Consider the following 18,115-nt stretch of genomic DNA (forward strand, 5'->3'; position numbering starts at 1 on the left):
TTTCTCCAGAGTTTGTTTAAAAGTTGATGAGGGGGTTGAATTGTTGGGTTTTTCATGTCTGGCTGTTATTTTGGAGCACTGCAGGCTGTCCGTTCTTTGTATTCTTAGGATTGAGACACCAAGGGTTTTATTGTCTTTTGGTAAAATAGTCAGCAGAAATCTTATATAAATTATGTACAAAAACTATTAAATTAAAATAAAATGTCTTATTTTATTTGGTATTTTGTCATATATCCCACAAATTAGCAATGATAATTGCTGGGTAACATGTTTGTTGATATTGTCCAATGTCAATTCTCTTTCTGATAATGTGACAAGACGATACATGCTAGTTTATACCCAAAATCTGTGAAGACTGACAAGCTAAGCACATCTGCAAGCCAAGCGAGCAGTCATGCCTTTCAAACATAAAAGTGGCAGTAACAAGTAGGCACTAGGGCACGTCATAATAAGAAGCACTGGGGCCTGTCGTAACTACTTTACGCCGCTAAACTTCAATGTTCTTTATTTTTTGTTATCTCATACAACTGAAACCTTTATGTCCAGCATTCTGATATTTGTGGCTCTAGGACTTACATAACTACCTGTTATGTATCTGTGTTGTTTGCTAAAATGGCGTTCTTTTTTTAGCCTTATCTCACAAGTAAATAAGGTAAAGGACTTTGGTCAACTTTGGTTGTGTTTAAGTTACCCTATTATTCAAAGTGAAATAGATAGTGATCCGGGGACCATTAGCAGGAGATCAGTATCTGAAAAATGTTGTAAAAACAAACCTGGATGGATACTATCAACTATCTGCGTATATTTATGTACATATGATTTTGCCACACTCAATTCAAAAGGGCTTATTTTTAAACCAAACTTTATTTATAGCAGTTGTTGATTTCAAATCAGTTGTAAGTAACAATTTAGTTTCTTTAAATACTGTGAATCTCACACAAAACTCATAAACATCAACTTAAAAACTTTCTCATTTAAACTGCATGTTAAAAACCTTCATTTATTTGTGCTATTCATTTACTGTGAGCTAGAGCCCTCTAGTGTTCCCCGTAAAAAAGGAACCAGGGTAAAATGCATTGGTGCTTGGGCAAAACATTAATATTCATCATGAAATGGGTATTCTGGATGGTCACTCCACCTGTGTTGAAAAAACCCCAAAAGTGTTATGTTATTATTTCTGAGCATGATGATAAGGGCGAAATAGTCTTTTATAAAAAATGTTCTTGCATTTGACAATATAAACACAATGCATAATGTCCACTACAATTAATTACATAATTTCCTATCAAAGCCAATACTTACATAAGCAGCTCTACAAAGCGAATATTTTTGTTCAGTGCTTCGATGGCTTTCATTTCTTCCTCAGTGAGTGAAAAATCAAATATCTGGAACAAAATATGATTATTTATTTTACTAAAATGATTGAAATTAACTTATATGTACTGAATGGAATTAATTGTGGCACCATAACTGGAATTAAACAATATTACAATGCATAATATATACTATAGTATGAAACAAAGCATTTTCGTAAACCCACCTGGAAGTTGTGTTTGATCCTCTCTGGGCTGAAGCTCTTGGGGATCACGACAACATCTCTCTGGACATTGAAGCGCAGCGCCACCTGAGCAGTACTCTTGTTGTACTTTTTCCCAATGGATACAAGCAGCTCGTCCTCCAGCAGGGGAGGGCATTTCACATTCACCCTTAACCAGAGACAGAAGAAAATACGAATAATGCCAGGACACAGACTTTCAATAATGATCTACATAAGGTTCTTTCCATGACAAGGGTTATGCGTAGTGTTACTTTCATTGCAGATTTAGTCTATTTACTTTGCTGTTCCATTTTGTTTTGGAACATTCAGTTCTAATCTTAAAGCCAAATGAATCACCAATGTTTCCCCTGCCTGTGTGTCACAGAGATTTTAGATTTCAGTCTGTCTAAAAAGGGAGGTTTTTTTTCACCTTTCCATGTATACAACACCTTAGGGAACAACACATTACACAAAACACCAGCTGTCAGTTAAAAGTGCATATCTGTCTAAACCTACATACCAGGATGCATCTCTGGAGGAGCCAATTGGGCAGTAGCCAACAATCACAATGTCATTCTGACGACAGTACTCCAGAAGCTTGGGTTGTGTGAAATATGGATGGCATTCAACCTACAGGTAAGTGAGAAGAACATAAATAATTAAAAAGAAAACTGTCCCAAAGTGGTGTGACATCACATCAATGCGATGTGGTCTTATTAGGCAGAATACATTAAGAAATGGAGAGGAAAAATCCACCCCTTTTAATACTATTAAAGCTAAAGAAACATGTCTTTTGAGACAGTATTTTCCTGTTTAAGTATTTTGAGTATAAACCATACTATTAAGGCAACCCAAAGAGTACACAGCACCATTTACTAAAACGCATTCCAATGGGGGAATGTTAGCAAGAAAACTTATGAAAGCCCTATGTAAGTATGATAAGCAACAAGAAATATTTCTTGTTGATGTTCTATGATACTGCTATCCTATACAAGTACTACATACAATATGATCTCTCTGTTGTCAATGGGGGACTGAAAGGACATGTTGGGGTCACCTGGTTGGACACAGGCTTGTGTTTGAGGCCGGGTTTGTTCAGCAGCAGCTCCAGCTGTCTACGGTTGAAGTTGGAGACTCCCAGAGACTTAACCAGCCCTGCGTCTTTGCAAGCCTCTAAAGCCTATTGAGAAGAAAAGATTTACATCCACTCAAAGACTGTTAGTGATTATCTTTACAGACTTACTGAGATTGGATAAAAATATGAAGCACAGTGAAGAGCAAAAAACAGATCTTTGAACAGAGCTTGGCTGTTTATGACAATGTCCTTGACAGTTCCTGATGCTGCAGCAGAAAATGTTCTGGCATCAACCGCTAAGTATGAAGACATGTGGTTTCTCTTGATTCATTGTTTTAATGTTACACTGTCATATTTTCTTGGAAGGCGTTCACTAAAAAGCACCGACAAAAAGCAGATCAGAATGAGCAACCAAATGTACAGGTATGTGCACACCTGAAATTAACGTGTGAATTGACATGTTATTAGACACTTCTTGTTAAATAAAAAGCAATCCAAAACAACATCCATGCAATTAGTCTTATTGATCTGAAGGCTATCATATTTAGTTTGTGGTAGTACTTTTTTTTTTTCTAAAGGTACTTTTTTGTAACATACATGTTGTGAAATTCATTCTCTGCATTTAACTCATTCCTCGGTAGCCATTTACAGCGTCCGGTTACCAACACCCGATCTGAGCCAATGTCTGGATCAAGGGCGCTGACTGGAGAACCTAGTACATGTTTTTTGATGGTGGGGAAAAACGGAGCACGCAGAGAACATACAAACAGAAAGGCCCAACAGTACTTGGATTTGAACCCAGAACCTTATTGCTGTGAGGCCACAGTGCTAACCATTGGGCCACCATCTTATTTTTCTTGTAATATTTTCTAAAAGGTTTACAATACAATATTATTAATATTGTATTTCAACAGTATAATCCAATTAACAAAGTTTATGAAAAGATTTTCCCCCGTACTTCATATTTCTAACTTACAGTTGTGCAAACAAGAAGTTAAATATCAAATATGTTAAAGCAACACCAAATCACTTTTCCTCTTCAGTCCCCCTACAGGTTGAAAGCGGAATTGTCCATTACCGCTGTCGTAATGTCCCATAATGTCTCGTTGGAACTGGCAACTTGCATAGTGCGGTTATAGCCAATAGAGAGCCGCAAACCGAATGCAGAAGTGCCATTCACCCCGTTAGGAGTTGATTAACCACTAAAAAACGATTTTGGAAACATTATTTTAAGGTACAAAAGAATCTTTAGTGTTGCTTTAAGTGAGAAAACAACATGTATATATCCATACATCACAAACAACAAGGAGGAGAAGAGCAACGTCATGAAAAAGCAAGAACACCCACTGGGAACTTAGTAGAACTCACCTCCCATGTTGCACACAGGTCTGTATGGTGGTAGATGTATTTTCCATCCTGGTCTTTTGGATAGAACTCATTTCCAGGCTAGAATTTAAGCACAATTCCATTCAACACTTATTACTTAAATATTGGAGGCATGATCTGGTCATCACTGTACAAATACTTTTTAAAGTGAAGGTGTGAAGGTGCACTTGGCCTCAACTTGACTGTTTAGGTTAATTTCAACTTATAATACAAATATCTGACTATGACCAAAACACTTGCATCAACTTTAAACACAGTAGTTTCCCAATCTTAATCAAACATATACCTCAGACAGGAATCTTTTCTGAAACCTATAACTAAACATGCGAGATGTTTTACACATGGGTTATGCAGTCATGCATAAATACAACTGTTTCATAAAATTGTTTTGGTATCTTATCTAGTGCATATTAAATAACTAAAAAATGATCATGACTGTCTGTTAGTTTGTGAACAGTCACGTAGATGTGTTTGTGTATTCTTTTTAAATTTGAAAAAAATATATAGCTTACTTCAAACTATCCTGTTTAATAGGGTAGAGCAATAATAATAATACTATCCAGACTAAACACTGCCAGTGGGACATACTTACCTAAGGGCAATGTTCAGACAAATGGCTGGCTGATTAGTGAACTGCAATCTTTTTGTGCACTATATAGATACCTTGAAGGCCATAGGAAGCTCAATGATGTAGAGATCCACATAGTCTAGTTTTAAGGCTTTCAAAGTCTTCTCCAGGGTTGGTCTCACCAACTCTGGTGGATGAAATGTATTCCAGAGCTGATAAAGATAACACAGAACTAATTAGAAAACATTCAAATTAAAAAAAGAGAAACAAAAAGCATGACATATGACAGAACTTTTTACCTTTCCGCAGTAAAAGATGTCCTTTCTTTGAACGGTTCCATCTGCAATCTTCTCTCTAATGGCTTGACCCACTTCATGCTCATTGAAATACACCAATGCCCCATCAAAGTGCCTGTAACCCACATCAATGGCCAGCTTGACACATTCAAGTGCTTTGCCTTTGGGTGTCTATCATAAATCAACAGAAAATGAAAACATTATTTGACCTGGTGTAGATTGCATTGTGCTGTAGTTTGTGGTATGCATTCCGGTTTGAATAATCAATGCATGTTCACATTTAGCTGTTAATGGTTATCAATCATTGCAAGTTATTAACAGAGGCACTCCTACATTACGGAGCGATCACAAGCCCAGCTCACGTACAAATCTAAGAACACACAGACGACATTCTTCTCACCGTTCGAGGGTCCCCATAGGTGCCCAATCCCAGCAGTGGAATATGGTTCCCGTCACTGAGAGGGATACTGTGGCTTTCTGCGGTCAGATTCATGTGTGTAATAGTGGATAAACTGTTGTGCTCACTAGCATGCCTACTAGGTCATTTACTCACGAAAGACCATGAACATTGAACCCTGACTTAACTGCTAGTGGCTTCTTACTGAGAGCATTTGTAGATAAGTCAGTCTGTTTAACGGTTTTAAACAGTAGAGAATTGGTCATGTCATATTTCACCAGAAAGCTGAACCACCCTCTTTTTATGTAATTATTGTCCAGCTGTTCATCCTGCTGAGTTATATAACAACTAAGCAGGCACACTGTTATTATAGCTATACTTCAAATATACAGAATTCATAAGCAGTCCCAAAATAATTTAACTTAATACATGTTTTTATAAACAAACTAAGATACACCTATAGCGTTGGGTGGTAAATTGTGCAATGCTTTTACAGTGCCAATACATGCGTAATACATGGAATTTGATTGAAGATACTTTTTACAGTAAAATAATTTATGCACCTTCAGGCATATTGGCTGATACAGCCTATAAGTAATTTTTAAGAAAATAATGAACTAATAAATGGAGAAATGTAGTTATAGATAGTTTTACATTAATTATTTTATGAGCACATTTGCCAAACGTTTAGTAGTAGTGATGCCTGATCTGTTCAGTTTTTAGGTCAGACATAGAAGTGCCCAATGTAAGGAAATGAACAGTAACGTTCCCCGACGTGTAACGCAGTACTAGTCTAATTAACAACAGTGATGATATTTATTTAAAAAAAAAAATAAACATTAACTGGGTAGTTACTGACTAACTTGCAGATTAACAAACGTCAGCCTTTGACCGGTGGAGCTAGTTCTCCATTACATTAGTACATTACTACATCTTATCTGAACGCGCACTGTTTAACCCCGCCCCTCTCGTGCCGCAACGAGCGCGTGCGGTGAAATTTGAGCACGCACACGCATCCTATTTCACAACATCTGCGCCACTACACTCTTACGCGGCGGTATTGCAGTCTATTTTATCTTTCGTGCTACAGGTTTGTGCTCCAGTCGATATACTGTCGTTTTACGAAAAGGTAACAGATTAGCAGATTGTGTTTACATATCAACATCGCTGTGTTTCAAAAAAGGAAAAACTGGCGAGTGAGAAGGGAACATGCAGGTGTGAGAAGATGCTCTTTTCGCGAAGAGTAGGAGGAAAATAACTCTTGCCCGGTCTGGTCTGGTCTGCTCACCTGTGAGGGTGCATATATATACACAGAGAGCCTTGAAGGCTAAAAGTGGAGCAAATGGATGGACACACGGAAACACGGGAGGATGCTGCTGCCATTGTCGTTGAGAACGAAGCTGAGAGCAAGCAAGTGCAAGAGGAAAAGTCCGATTCAACCGGAAAAAATTACCTGGACACTTGCCCCGTTTGCCACCTAAACTTTCACAGTCGAGAGCCCAAACTTCTGCCGTGTTTGCACTCTTTTTGCAAGAAATGTTTGCCTTCGCCCTCGAGGAATTTGGCCATGGCAGAGCCATTAAACTCCCAGGTTGACCGCGCGACCAAACCACGTGAGTCAGTTTGTTTATAAACATGGTCATGGATCAATTAGGGCATCACTTTCCCTTCATGCAGGACGTGACAAGTCATTGTGGCTCTGTAAGGCTGGTGTGTTTAAGTGCATACATTTTACACACATGGATTGCCTTTTGACTGTATATTGTGTTGTCAATGTGTCAGTTATTTCATCAAAAAGCACATACATTTCCAATTTACCTGATTTAGACCAACATGTGTGGTCCTGTTTGGTTCCAGTGAATGTGATCCGCTGTCCAGTGTGCAGGCAGGAGTGTATGGAGGTAGATGTGATGGAAAACGCTTTTGTGAAGGACTCAGCTGAGGCTCCCAGCAGCACAGTGGAGAGACAGGTCCAGGTCAGTGACACAATGCTTTACCATAGGGGGGCAGCCTTGTAACTGGTTTGTATGGTCTGGGCTATACTAATCCTACATGATAAGCAATGACATGTGCCTTGAGGGCTGAACTGGAAAAAATGGTCGATTATCAATTACTTGGATACGTCTTTTGTCCACTCTGACATCCTATTTGCCAGTTAATCTATTTTAATTTGCTTGATCAAACAAGGTCCAGCCTCTCTCCCGCATCTTGTGACCTGCCCACCTAAAATGTATCGGCCTCTGATGCTTGTCTCATCTACCTGTAGTTCTGTATGACCTGTGATGACAGCACTGAAGCTGCCGGGTTTTGTGTGGACTGTGTTGAGTACCTCTGTGCCACATGTGTGGAGGCCCACCAGAGAGTCAAATTTACCAAAGACCACATCATCAGACAGAAGGCAGAAGTATCAAAAGGTATTCTAACCAGTGTCCTTATCTCATTGTTTTCTTCTGTGAAATGCATGTACTTGTGGTGTTTCCATGACAATAGAAAGAGCTATTATGGGATCCGTGCTGCAGATGTCACACTTTCCTTTGGGTTCAGTTTAGATCTTATCACAGGAGGGCCTTGGTAGCCTAGTGGTTATAGCTCATGTCATATAGCCTTAATGTCCTCTCTCTCTTAATAAAAAAACAAACAAAACAAAAATAGAAATAATTCAATGGGGTTAATGCATCAAAATCTAATGTTGTTTATTTTATAGGGTAGTCCATTAAACATGATCTGACTTACAATGTCAAACATGAAATCAATTGTGAAACTTTGACACTTGGTATTACAAAACAATATTACACATTCTTACACTCTTGACTTATACTAATATTGTTTGAAATAAACTTCGAGCTTATCTGAATTTGGCCTAAATGATAAATTTACATTTTACACAGAAATAGATAATTTAACTACATTTTAAAGCAATTTTGTGGTACTGGTAATAATTTAAACCTCAGTTAAATAATGAAAGATATTGTTCATTAAGTGCAGCATAATTCAAATTCAATTAAAAGATTTAGATGTGCACTTTGAAAAGAAGCAAAGGTCAAATGCTTATTATAAAGGATGTCAAATGCTTGACTTGCCAATTACCCAGACTGAAGGGCCACATGATGATTGTTTTTTTCAGAGGTCCATGGTATGTCTACTCAGAGGCCGATGTTCTGCGACATCCACAAACAAGAGCCACTGAAGCTGTTCTGTGACACCTGTGACCTGCTAACCTGTCGGGACTGCCAACTAGTCAAGCACAAGGACCACAAGTACAGTCACAATTTACAATATAATATAATTATGTTATATAAAGGTTCATACACCTGTAATACATTGCAGTTTTGTTTGACATTACACTTAACAATGAATGGCTGTTTAATTGGATTAACATGCATTTACTACCTGACATTTAAGGTTGCATAAAAAAGCCATTTGTTGATATACATTTTGATACTCAAGCCGTACTGTTATTGTGCACTCTGCAGAGGTTTTACTGAGCCCCTGTTAGTTTTAGGAGTGCTGCTGTACATCCTTTCATCCATATCACCCAGTGTTTACTTTGTAAATTGCATTTGCAATTACATTGTTGTTCTTTTGTTCCTTTTGGAGTAGTTACCAGTTCCTTGAAGATGCTTATAAAAACCACAAACGGCACATGGAGAGCATGACCCATCAGCTGCAGGAGAAAAAGAAACTGATTGAAGACATATCAAACTCCATAAACAATGGGTGTGTATATTTCCCCACACCACATGATAACACATGTCGAGTCCGCAAAGTGACTCCATGCCAAAGGTCCAACGCACTCATAGTTTATAGAACTGTTTACATTTTTACATTCACATGGCCTCCAAATCTCATTAACAAGAAAACTGTTTAAGGATAAAAGCATGCCAGTAATGATGAGATGTCTCTGAAATGTGATTTGAAATACTTATTGTTAATTGTTAATGTTGGGTTTTTCATATCCTTTGTCAATGAATGAATACTTATTGATAGTTGTAATGTATGCTTTTCAGACTTCTTCAGGTTAATCGGAACCGGACGTCTGTGCATAATGAAATAAAGAAATCCATCTGCAGTTTGATTCTCGAGATTAACAAAAAGGGCAAGATGCTAGTCACTCAGCTGGATGTAAGACAAAAGCTTTTAAATATATTACAAAACAATGTAATTTATTAGTTCCATGCTCTAGACCTGTAGCTGGCTGTGGTGTTGTTTCCATAAGAACATTACTTGCATGCAAACTCAGCTGACTGTGTTACCCCGAGGCCCAGAGTGCATACCCTCAAGCAGATAATTACTTATTCATTTTTTCCAGGCTGTAACAAAGGATCATGAGAGTGTCCTGCGAAAACAACACGAGGACATCGGCTATCTATCGAGACACCTGGATCATGTCATCAACTTCACCGAATGGGCCACAGCCAGGAATGGGGGCACGGCCCTCTTATACTGTAAACGTTTGGTATGGCTTGTCTGATCATTCATTCACTATCACATCATAGTCTCGTTTTCTCAACATGAAACTCAGCTCAGCTTTGAAAGCCGGTTAGATGCATGGTTGTGTCTTGGATATGATGAAGTGGGAGCATATGTCTTTTGTAACACACACAATTCCTCCTTTAAAAATTATTAATAACATCCCATCTGCTGCAGATTCTGTTTCAGATTGGAAACCTCCTGCGGGCAAAATGTAGTACCTCGTTTATACCACAGAGCACTATACGCTTCCAGAGTCAATCCTCTTATTGGGCTTCAAATCTTGATCTGGGTAAGACATGAACAAATATATTTGATACAGAGAATGCATTTCTTTTAGTCTTGAAACTGTTTTTTTACTTGTATTTTACTTGGACAACATCATCCAGACCCAAATCCGAAAGATGAAGGGTCTGGTATCGAGTAATGAAAGTTGCCCACTGCACACAATTGGGTAACACTACAACCAGTCACAACAATACTGAAGCAGCGTTCTGTTTTTATGCTTCAGAACTAGAACATCTCCCAGAAAACAGCAGGTCTGCCGCTACTCTCAGTTCTTTTAAATCAAGCCTGAAGACCTTTCTTTTTGATGTTGCCTTTCTTTAAATAATTGTTCATTTCTTATACTGAAGTCCCATTGTCATCTGCTTTTGTATTTTGAGCTGTTTTTACTGATCTTTAATGTATAATTTCCTATACTGCATTGTAACTTTTTTTCTCACATTTGTTTTTTAAATTTTTCTTTTAATCGTTTTTGTGTAAAGCACTTTGAATTGCCCTGTTGCTGAAATGTGCTATACAATTAAAGCTGCCTTGCCTTGCCTAAATGGGGTGACGTATCCAGAGCCCCATACGCTTAGCTACCAGTGGAGCTAACTAGTAGATTAAACTGTCATCTGTTTAGCCCGCCTCTGGCCCGCCTATACCACATACACCGATGTGATTGGTGCAGCTTGGCTACAAGGGTGTAGTTAATGAGCAGCATTACTCAATGCCAGAGTAACTCACTGAGCAAATTTAAATTGAGCTCTTGCGATAACTCTGGATTTCCAGGCTGCCTACGCACCAGAAGATGTTTTCTTGGTTCCAGCCTTTTCATAGTGATAATTTTCTTTAGTTTGTCTAACGTTCTATTGCATTACTGCCTACACTTTCTCTTTCCCACAGTTCTCTGCAGAAGTTTTGTCTGTAACCTACTGTGTATTCCACATCCGTACTTGTTATGCACAATCTGTCTCTGTGTGTATGTTCCCTCAGGCTCTTTAGTGGTGGAGAGTGTCCCAGGCCACCAGCTTGGTGGTTTTCAGGGTATTCCTCATCAGCTCTCCCACGCTGGGCAGGGCCCCTCAGGCTCACCCTACAGCTTTACCCTGGGAGCACCCCACAATACTCTGGCTCAGCTCCAGATGCAGGTGGACAAGCTAAACCCACAGGCCAGCTGGCAACCCCAACCACCTCCTCCACACTGGACATGGTACCAGAGTGTCCGACTACAGCGAACCGTCCCAGGGCTCCTGCAAGGAGGCTCTCCCTCCAACAGTATGCTTCCCCAACCAGGCCGAAGGTTTATGGCGCCTGCTCCCAAACATGTCAGCCCAACTAGCAGCTTACCGAGCACTGAGTTTACGCCCCAGGTTAGTGTGCATTTCTGTGCGTTAGTGTGCATGGGTTTGACTGACAAGCCCTCTTAACAAGCACCGACAGTGGACAGCATTGTCCTAAATAGAGCTGACAGCCTTCACATCCTGGGTAATTCATGTCTTTCCTTGTCAAGATGGGTTTTAGTCTTGGAAGAGCTTATGACTCAAAATCCTAATACAAAACAGCTAAATTTGCAGTGCAACAGGCCAAGTTGTGACAGAGGACAGACCCAAGATTGAATAAGAAAGGCTTGATAACATCTCGTCATCCAAGTTGTTTAGTCTAGTTCACAGGGTGTTTAGGTTCCAGCGCTGAAATATCAGCTCATTCACAGGACAATAATGTTGTTTGAAGTTCACACATAAGTTGTGTGATACTGATGTGAACAAGCTGTTATGGCTGCATAATAAACTCTCCAATGTTATCTGTAGTAAAAAAAATACCAGTTATTTTGCAATCATCTTTTTTGCAACAATTTAAGAATAACTGAAAAGTATATAATTTCAAAATATGATAAAAAACGCTTTTATCTATGTCAATAGGTACTTTATTGGTATTGTAGTGCAGCTGTAAGTGCAGATTCATTTGAAAAATGACCTTATAGCCAGGGGTTAAATTTGGCCGCGGCTGTCCGGGACTCAAACCGAGCACATTGGCTTGAACCTTGACGCTGGTTGCCACACACCATAAAACAGAAAAGACAAAAAAAAGTCAGTCAGACGGCACAGAAAAATAGGTTTAATAACAGACTGTTAATTTCTATGATATTCTGCTTAAACAATGTTTTGCTTTACAAAATGATAATGATGACAAATCCCAGTTTAAGGATGACAAATCCCAATTTAACCTAATCATAGCGTTGATAAATATAAAAGCTGGCATAATGAGGCAAGTTGATTTTAATACTGTTAAATAAATTAAACCCAAACCTGAAAGATTTTTTCAATAACAGTGACTGCTGCATTTTCTAAAGAGTGTCTAGAATGAAAGCAACTGAAAACATGCTTTGAAATCTTAAAGGTCCCATGGCATGAAGATTTCACTTTATGAGGTTTTTTATCATTAATATGAGTTCCCCCAGCCTGCCTATGGTCCCCCAGTGGCTGGAAATGGCCATAAGTCTAAATCAAACCCAGGGTATCCTGCTCTGCCTTTAAGAAAATGAAAGCTCAGATGGGGTCATCTGGAATCTTTCCCCTTATGACCTCATACGGGGCAAGGTTACCCCCCCTTTCTCTGATTTTCCTGCCCAGAGAATTTGGCCTACCCATGAGAGAGAGACATCAAAGTAGCAGTTGGTCAAGGCCACACCCCCAGCCTCCACCTTGCCCCCCCTCTCTCCTCCTCAAAAGCTACAGACTCAGAAATGGCACATACTAAGGAAAGCTCATTGTGGGACTGGCTCTAGTGGCTGTAATTCTGCTCCATGGCTGAATTTTGGGAAAGAGACTTCAGATACAGTATTAGGGGACAACTAAGGCCTATATAAAAGCATCCAAAAAGCACCATGTCATGGGACCTTTAAAGCTAATGTTGAACCATAATAAGTCTCAGGCAGATCAGCCTAGAACTTCTGAGTCTTTTGTGTTTTGAGTTTAGTCCTCTGTTCTGGATAATGCCACGTGGCGTCGACCAATGCAGCCAGCGTCAAAGTAATGAAAGCGCAGTGTTTCATCTCCACCTCTACCATCCCATGGCATGACAGGAATGTAGGATAAAAATGATTGCAGCATTTCTTCCCACCTTTCTGTTTCTCTGTCCTGTAGCCTCTGCGGGGAATGGGAAGCAGCTCCAGCTACCAACCCAAACGTTTGGACGTATTTTCTTCTTCACCTCTGTACACCCGTACGACACCACTGGCCATCATTGGTGGTGTCAGTTCACCTCAATCAGGACAGACGGCAAGTGACTCCATCCATTTATTTAAACTACATTTGTGCAAATTATATTTGCAATTAAGTAAACAACATGCAATGTTGTGTTTAGATTGAGCCTACATATCTAAATAGGAGGAACGATTCCGGTTGTCCAATATATTTGCAGAAACCAAACTATCCCCAGAGCCTGCCACCTTCTTTGCTCCACAGCAATGGTCTGTATGTCTGTGCCAGTTGAATTTGTTTGAAGACTATATGTATTGCTGTATTTGTGATAAAGGAAAACTGATTTTATTTCTCTAAAGGGCAAGAACAGCAGAATTCTCTAGGGTACATTGCTGTATCCCAGGAGGCGAAAACAGGGTAAGGAAACAACTGCATGCACACACACACACGCACACTCGCGCACACACACACACACACACACATACACACACACACACACACACACAAGCACGCACGCACACACACACACACACACAAAAGTACAGATTATTTCCCTCTGAATATTGTGTAGCTCTGAACAGTACTGTTTTAATATGAACCCACTCTCTTTGTGCCATTGGTCTCTCCAGTGAATTTGGCTTTGTTTTAATTGGTTGATGCCTTGCTCCCAAGGACTGTAACCTGGAAACCGCCAGAAACACACCCAGCTAGTGGAGCAGTGGGCTCAGCTGTCAAGAAAAGACGAAGATCGTCACCAGCGCCCATCATTGTCATTAAAGATGAGCCTGATGATGACAGTATTTATGTAAGGAGACAGTATGTTATTTGTACAGTCCAATGACTTTTCTATATAAGCCGTTGACTTGAAATTTGGTAGATACAAAGCTTGTTACTGTAGCAAGATTTTTAAATAACTAACACAGAGTTTGAATTTAAAGGAAATTTGCAGTTTATGACAATTTGGCCAAAACCACAGTAATATTGAGATCTGAGACTACTGCTACAATGAAGTAAGATGGGGAAAGAAACATAAGCAGTGAGACAGGTTGTAGGCAAGCCAACAGCCAGATTTTCTAAACCTAAACCGGGAGGGGCACCTGGAATGTCAGTAATAATCCTGTAGACACAAATAGGCTAATTACTGTAAAGTTAAGTCCACTTATTACATATTGGTTATATATTGTTTTTTTGTTGATTTCAGTTACAAGCCAAGCAAAGGGCGAGCCTTCCTGACAGCACAGGTGACCAACCCCAAATCAGTGGCCAAGGGGAGAGGAACACAGTCCCGACTACTCTCCAAAGCACAGACGACAAACCCCATAGCCCTTTACAACCTTCGAGCAGTCCATGGGTCCAGAGTACGACTAAAGCTTCAAATCCCATCCGGTCACTGGGAGAAGCGCAGGTAGACCAGCACCAAGCTCCGCTGAAAGGCTGTAATGAAGGCTTGTGTGCTGTGTGTCAGACTGGGGGAGAGCTGCTGTGCTGCCATACGTGTACCAAGCTTTTTCATCTTTCGTGCCATGTTCCAACTCTCCTCAAATCTCCTAGGCAAGCAATGAATTAATCAATTGATGGTTTCAGATGAAAACCCCATAACTCATGTTTCTTTTGATTTTCATGTTTATATTAGAATAAAGGAAAAAAAGTTGTTTTCACAATTGGATGTGAGGTTTTTAAACGAGAGCAGCATTATGCACTTCTTATTTAATTAATGTTTCTGCTTACTGGTTTTTGTATTGAGTCTCTGGGCTGTTTCTTTTCAGTGGGGAATGGTTTTGCTCTTTCTGCCGTGACCTTTTAGTTCCTGAGATGGAGTATGACTTTAAAAGCAAACCCGAAGCCAAATCAGTAAAAAAGGAGCCAGATTCTGAAGGAGGATTTCAGCCCTTGGAAAAACAAGTCAGTACTCACAACTTTTTCAATTACAGTGATTTTGTTACAATAAAAATGACAGAATTATAGCAATTGTAGTAAATAGTAGTAGGAAAATAATATTTTGGATAGTCACCTGACCTCTGTACCACCTGTGTCTCTGTAGTTGTATCCATTCTAAACACAGTCATAGTTCTGTATTGGTTTTACTATAACTATATTATATTAGTACAATAATAACATTTAAGAATGATAGAAAATCTAAATTTGTGCCATTTCTTAATACAATTGTGTGTGGAGCATTGTATTTAAAGCAGCAATATGTAGCTTAATGCAGTGTTTTGTAGTGATTTAACAACAGCAGTATTTGGGCTGACACAAAGCAGATCATTGTCAGATATTTGGTTCCGGGAGGCAAACCTCACCGATATGAAACTTGTGTCAGGTTCAAATGATGCAATAGACTGTGGATTGGAGAACTGTATTTGGTGATTAGTTGTTTTAAGTCAATTGTCTTTTTTTGTACCGCTGCAGAAGTGTGAGAGGCTGCTGCTGCACTTGTTTTGCAGTGAGCTGAGTTCAGACTTTCAAGGGTCTGTATCCCCCTCGGTGAGTCTAAAAGTTTGGCTGATGACGGGCAAAAGGTTCACAGGATTAATGTCACATGGAGTTACTGTAACTGTAATTTTAATGATGTGTAATAAGCAGTGTTTCTGAGTAAATACAGAGACATTATGAATCAGAAGTTGAGCAATACAGTCAGGTACTGTAAGTTTAAAGGGATTTGTCCTGATTAGACAGAGTTTGTACTCTTTGCTATTGCAGTGGATTACCTCTAACAATTATAAATTATACATTGTACATTAACACTGTAGGTGGGTTAGCACTTAACTGCAGTGCACATTTTTGCTTGAAATACCTCTGTTTATCATAAACCTTCATGAAACAAAATGAAGTACAAATACTTGACCACTTCTGCACAATGCCAACATGTAATACTTTATATATGAGCTATTAATCATGATTTTACTTCAACATCTTCCCATGAATTTTTATTATCTCTCTCTTTCTAAATTCTGAAGGTATATGCTAATAACAGGCTGACTATAAAAGGATCAATGGATCTTTCCGCTGTGAGAAAACGACTGGAAGCCAAGCAGAGTCTGTGCTACCAAAGCCCTGCAGAGTTTGTATCAGACATAAGGCTCGTCTTTGGCAATCGTGCAGTCCTCAGTCAGGTAGTCTAGAAATAATTGTTTTTAAAATGCCATTTTTTCAGCATTATTTAGTTCTTAAAGTGCTCATATTATGCTCATTTTAGGTTTCATACTTGTATTTAGAGGTTATATCAGAATAGGTTTACATGGTGTAATTTTCAAAAAACACCTTATGTTTTTTTCTTTTCACCTTGTGTGTTGAGCTCTTTGTTTTAACTACAGAGCGAGGCATCACACTTCTATTTCATCTTTTCCGGGAGTCGCACATGTGCAGTAGATAGGTGAGGACTACTAGCCAGTCAGAAGCAGAGTATGAGAGCGTGCCATTATAACATGTGACAAACTGATGCACATTTGTCATAGAAGTAAAGGCTGGACTATAATGGAGCTGTTAGGAGCAGTTTGTGAAGAGTGTTTTCTGTTGGAGATGGTAAGTCCCTTTGGGGTAGACTTTGGGCTTTTTTTGCTTTGTATCCTATAACTTGCACAAAAATAGATATATAACACAATAAAGGAAAGGGAAAAATCCAAAAAGCATAATATGAGAACTTGAACACCTGGTAATAAAATGCTTTGCTCTCATCCTTTCTTCTACTTGTGCGGCAGGCGGACACAGAGGTTGCCATGGCAGCCAGGAAGCTTAAAGAGCTGTTTGAAGAGCACCTGAGGGTCATCTTCGCTGACCAGACTTTTCCAGAAATCAAACTGGAGATGATACCTACTGCCCCTCCTGACTCTCAGCTCTCATCTCTTGACAAAATGTTCCAGCATGCAAAGCGCCAGCGCATATATTCAGACTCCCAGGATACCCCGAGCTGTCCCAGTGGAGAGGGAGTAGCATGAAAGCACTCACCGTCTTAATTTGTTTGGATATTTGACAACACTGCCTGCACCAGCTAATATGTTGTGTGGTCCACTTTATTATTTTATAATACACAATCACCCTCAGGTCACCTAAAAAATGTTTTGAGTGCTTAATGATAAAATTATATTGCAAGCACACAACTATAATAAGGGCACCAAATTAGTTATATTTTCTGGACTAAGCTGCATTACAGCTGTTGCATTTACTCTGAATCTGACTTATGCTAAAAACTACATACATGCAACACACTTAGGTATTAGCAGCATAAAGCTGACCAGCTTTATGGCGAGCAGTGTTTTTATTTTTTGGTTAAGTTGTCAATTCAAGTTATCAAGTTCACTCACAGTAGATAGATTTGTCAACACTGAGCTAATGTAGCCAAGTCTGGCGTGTTTTTCCTGTTTCCTTCTCCATATGTAAATATAGAAGTGATCAGAAGAAGGATGTTAATCCTTAGCTTTTGATGTCTGTGGGAATAAGATGTGTTGTGGAGCCCCTCGAGGGCTGTAAAATGAAAACATCAAAGGAGTCAAAGCTGCTTCAAGACTGTTTAAGTTGTTATTGTCACACATCATTACACTATAGTTCAGCATGGTGTCATTTGTCAGACTTTTATAATGCAGAACTACGGATCTAATGTTGTAAAGGGAAATGTTATGTGCATTCATCTTTTTGTTTATTTAAAAAAAAAGCTTTTTGGATTATATTGTGAAAGGGTGAGCACAGTGCAAATGTTATGTAAGACGCTGTAACATTTCTTCAACACACTTACTATTGTGGACAGTTTTATTATAATATCCAAGAGCCAGAACATTTAGCCATAGACCTACTGGCATGCAAATCAACTTGCAGGTGTTTACAGGTTTCAATAAAATATGATCGCTTACATCTGAGTAATGATTCTGGGTAATGAATAATGTCATAAACCCCATTTACCCTATAAATGCATGTAACTGGAGTCT

General features: G+C 39.2%; 2 protein-coding genes across 4 annotated transcripts; one reads left to right on the plus strand and one right to left on the minus strand.

Moving 5' to 3' along the window:
• Positions 1 to 1,066: 1,066 nt before the first annotated feature.
• Positions 1,067 to 5,511, minus strand: LOC116694088 (aldo-keto reductase family 1 member D1). The gene is made up of 9 exons (XM_032523557.1): positions 5,263 to 5,511; positions 4,866 to 5,033; positions 4,662 to 4,778; positions 3,981 to 4,058; positions 2,595 to 2,717; positions 2,058 to 2,167; positions 1,541 to 1,706; positions 1,303 to 1,385; positions 1,067 to 1,138 (listed from the first exon to the last, which is right to left on the minus strand). The coding sequence occupies exons 1-9, from the start codon at positions 5,353 to 5,355 to the stop codon at positions 1,096 to 1,098; spliced, it is 981 nt and encodes a 326-aa protein (XP_032379448.1). The 5' UTR covers positions 5,356 to 5,511; the 3' UTR covers positions 1,067 to 1,095.
• Positions 5,512 to 6,198: 687 nt separating this feature from the next.
• Positions 6,199 to 17,844, plus strand: LOC116694086 (transcription intermediary factor 1-alpha). 3 transcript variants are annotated; one of them, XM_032523551.1, is made up of 18 exons: positions 6,199 to 6,872; positions 7,117 to 7,235; positions 7,526 to 7,673; positions 8,384 to 8,516; positions 8,860 to 8,976; positions 9,267 to 9,381; positions 9,569 to 9,715; positions 9,907 to 10,021; positions 10,990 to 11,366; positions 13,140 to 13,274; positions 13,360 to 13,465; positions 13,556 to 13,613; positions 13,869 to 14,001; positions 14,398 to 14,747; positions 14,963 to 15,098; positions 15,606 to 15,680; positions 16,154 to 16,309; positions 16,892 to 17,844. In XM_032523551.1, the coding sequence occupies exons 1-18, from the start codon at positions 6,602 to 6,604 to the stop codon at positions 17,129 to 17,131; spliced, it is 2,931 nt and encodes a 976-aa protein (XP_032379442.1). In that variant the 5' UTR covers positions 6,199 to 6,601; the 3' UTR covers positions 17,132 to 17,844. The 3 variants fall into 3 exon arrangements, with proteins under 3 accessions (XP_032379442.1, XP_032379445.1, XP_032379443.1); XM_032523552.1 differs by having other exon boundaries at positions 6,200 to 6,872; positions 16,895 to 17,844; XM_032523554.1 differs by lacking the exon at positions 15,606 to 15,680.
• The last annotated feature ends 271 nt before the right edge of the window (positions 17,845 to 18,115 follow it).

This window comes from Etheostoma spectabile, chromosome 8 (assembly GCF_008692095.1).
Source record: "Etheostoma spectabile isolate EspeVRDwgs_2016 chromosome 8, UIUC_Espe_1.0, whole genome shotgun sequence".
Classification (NCBI taxonomy): Eukaryota; Metazoa; Chordata; class Actinopteri; order Perciformes; family Percidae; genus Etheostoma; species Etheostoma spectabile.

Excerpts from the sequence above, each read along its gene's own strand:
- LOC116694088 (XM_032523557.1), bottom strand. The coding sequence starts at position 5,355 with ATGAATCTGACCGCAGAAAGCCACAGTATCCCTCTCAGTGACGGGAAC. Across the intron at positions 1,386-1,540 it reads GGATCAAACACAACTTCCAG|ATATTTGATTTTTCACTCAC; the intron begins GTGGGTTTACGA and ends ATTTTGTTCCAG. Across the intron at positions 1,139-1,302 it reads CGCTTTGTAGAGCTGCTTAT|GTGGAGTGACCATCCAGAAT; the intron begins GTAAGTATTGGC and ends TTTTCAACACAG.
- LOC116694086 (XM_032523551.1), top strand. The coding sequence starts at position 6,602 with ATGGATGGACACACGGAAACACGGGAGGATGCTGCTGCCATTGTCGTT. Across the intron at positions 7,236-7,525 it reads CAGTGGAGAGACAGGTCCAG|TTCTGTATGACCTGTGATGA; the intron begins GTCAGTGACACA and ends ATCTACCTGTAG. Across the intron at positions 13,466-13,555 it reads TTCTTTGCTCCACAGCAATG|GGCAAGAACAGCAGAATTCT; the intron begins GTCTGTATGTCT and ends ATTTCTCTAAAG.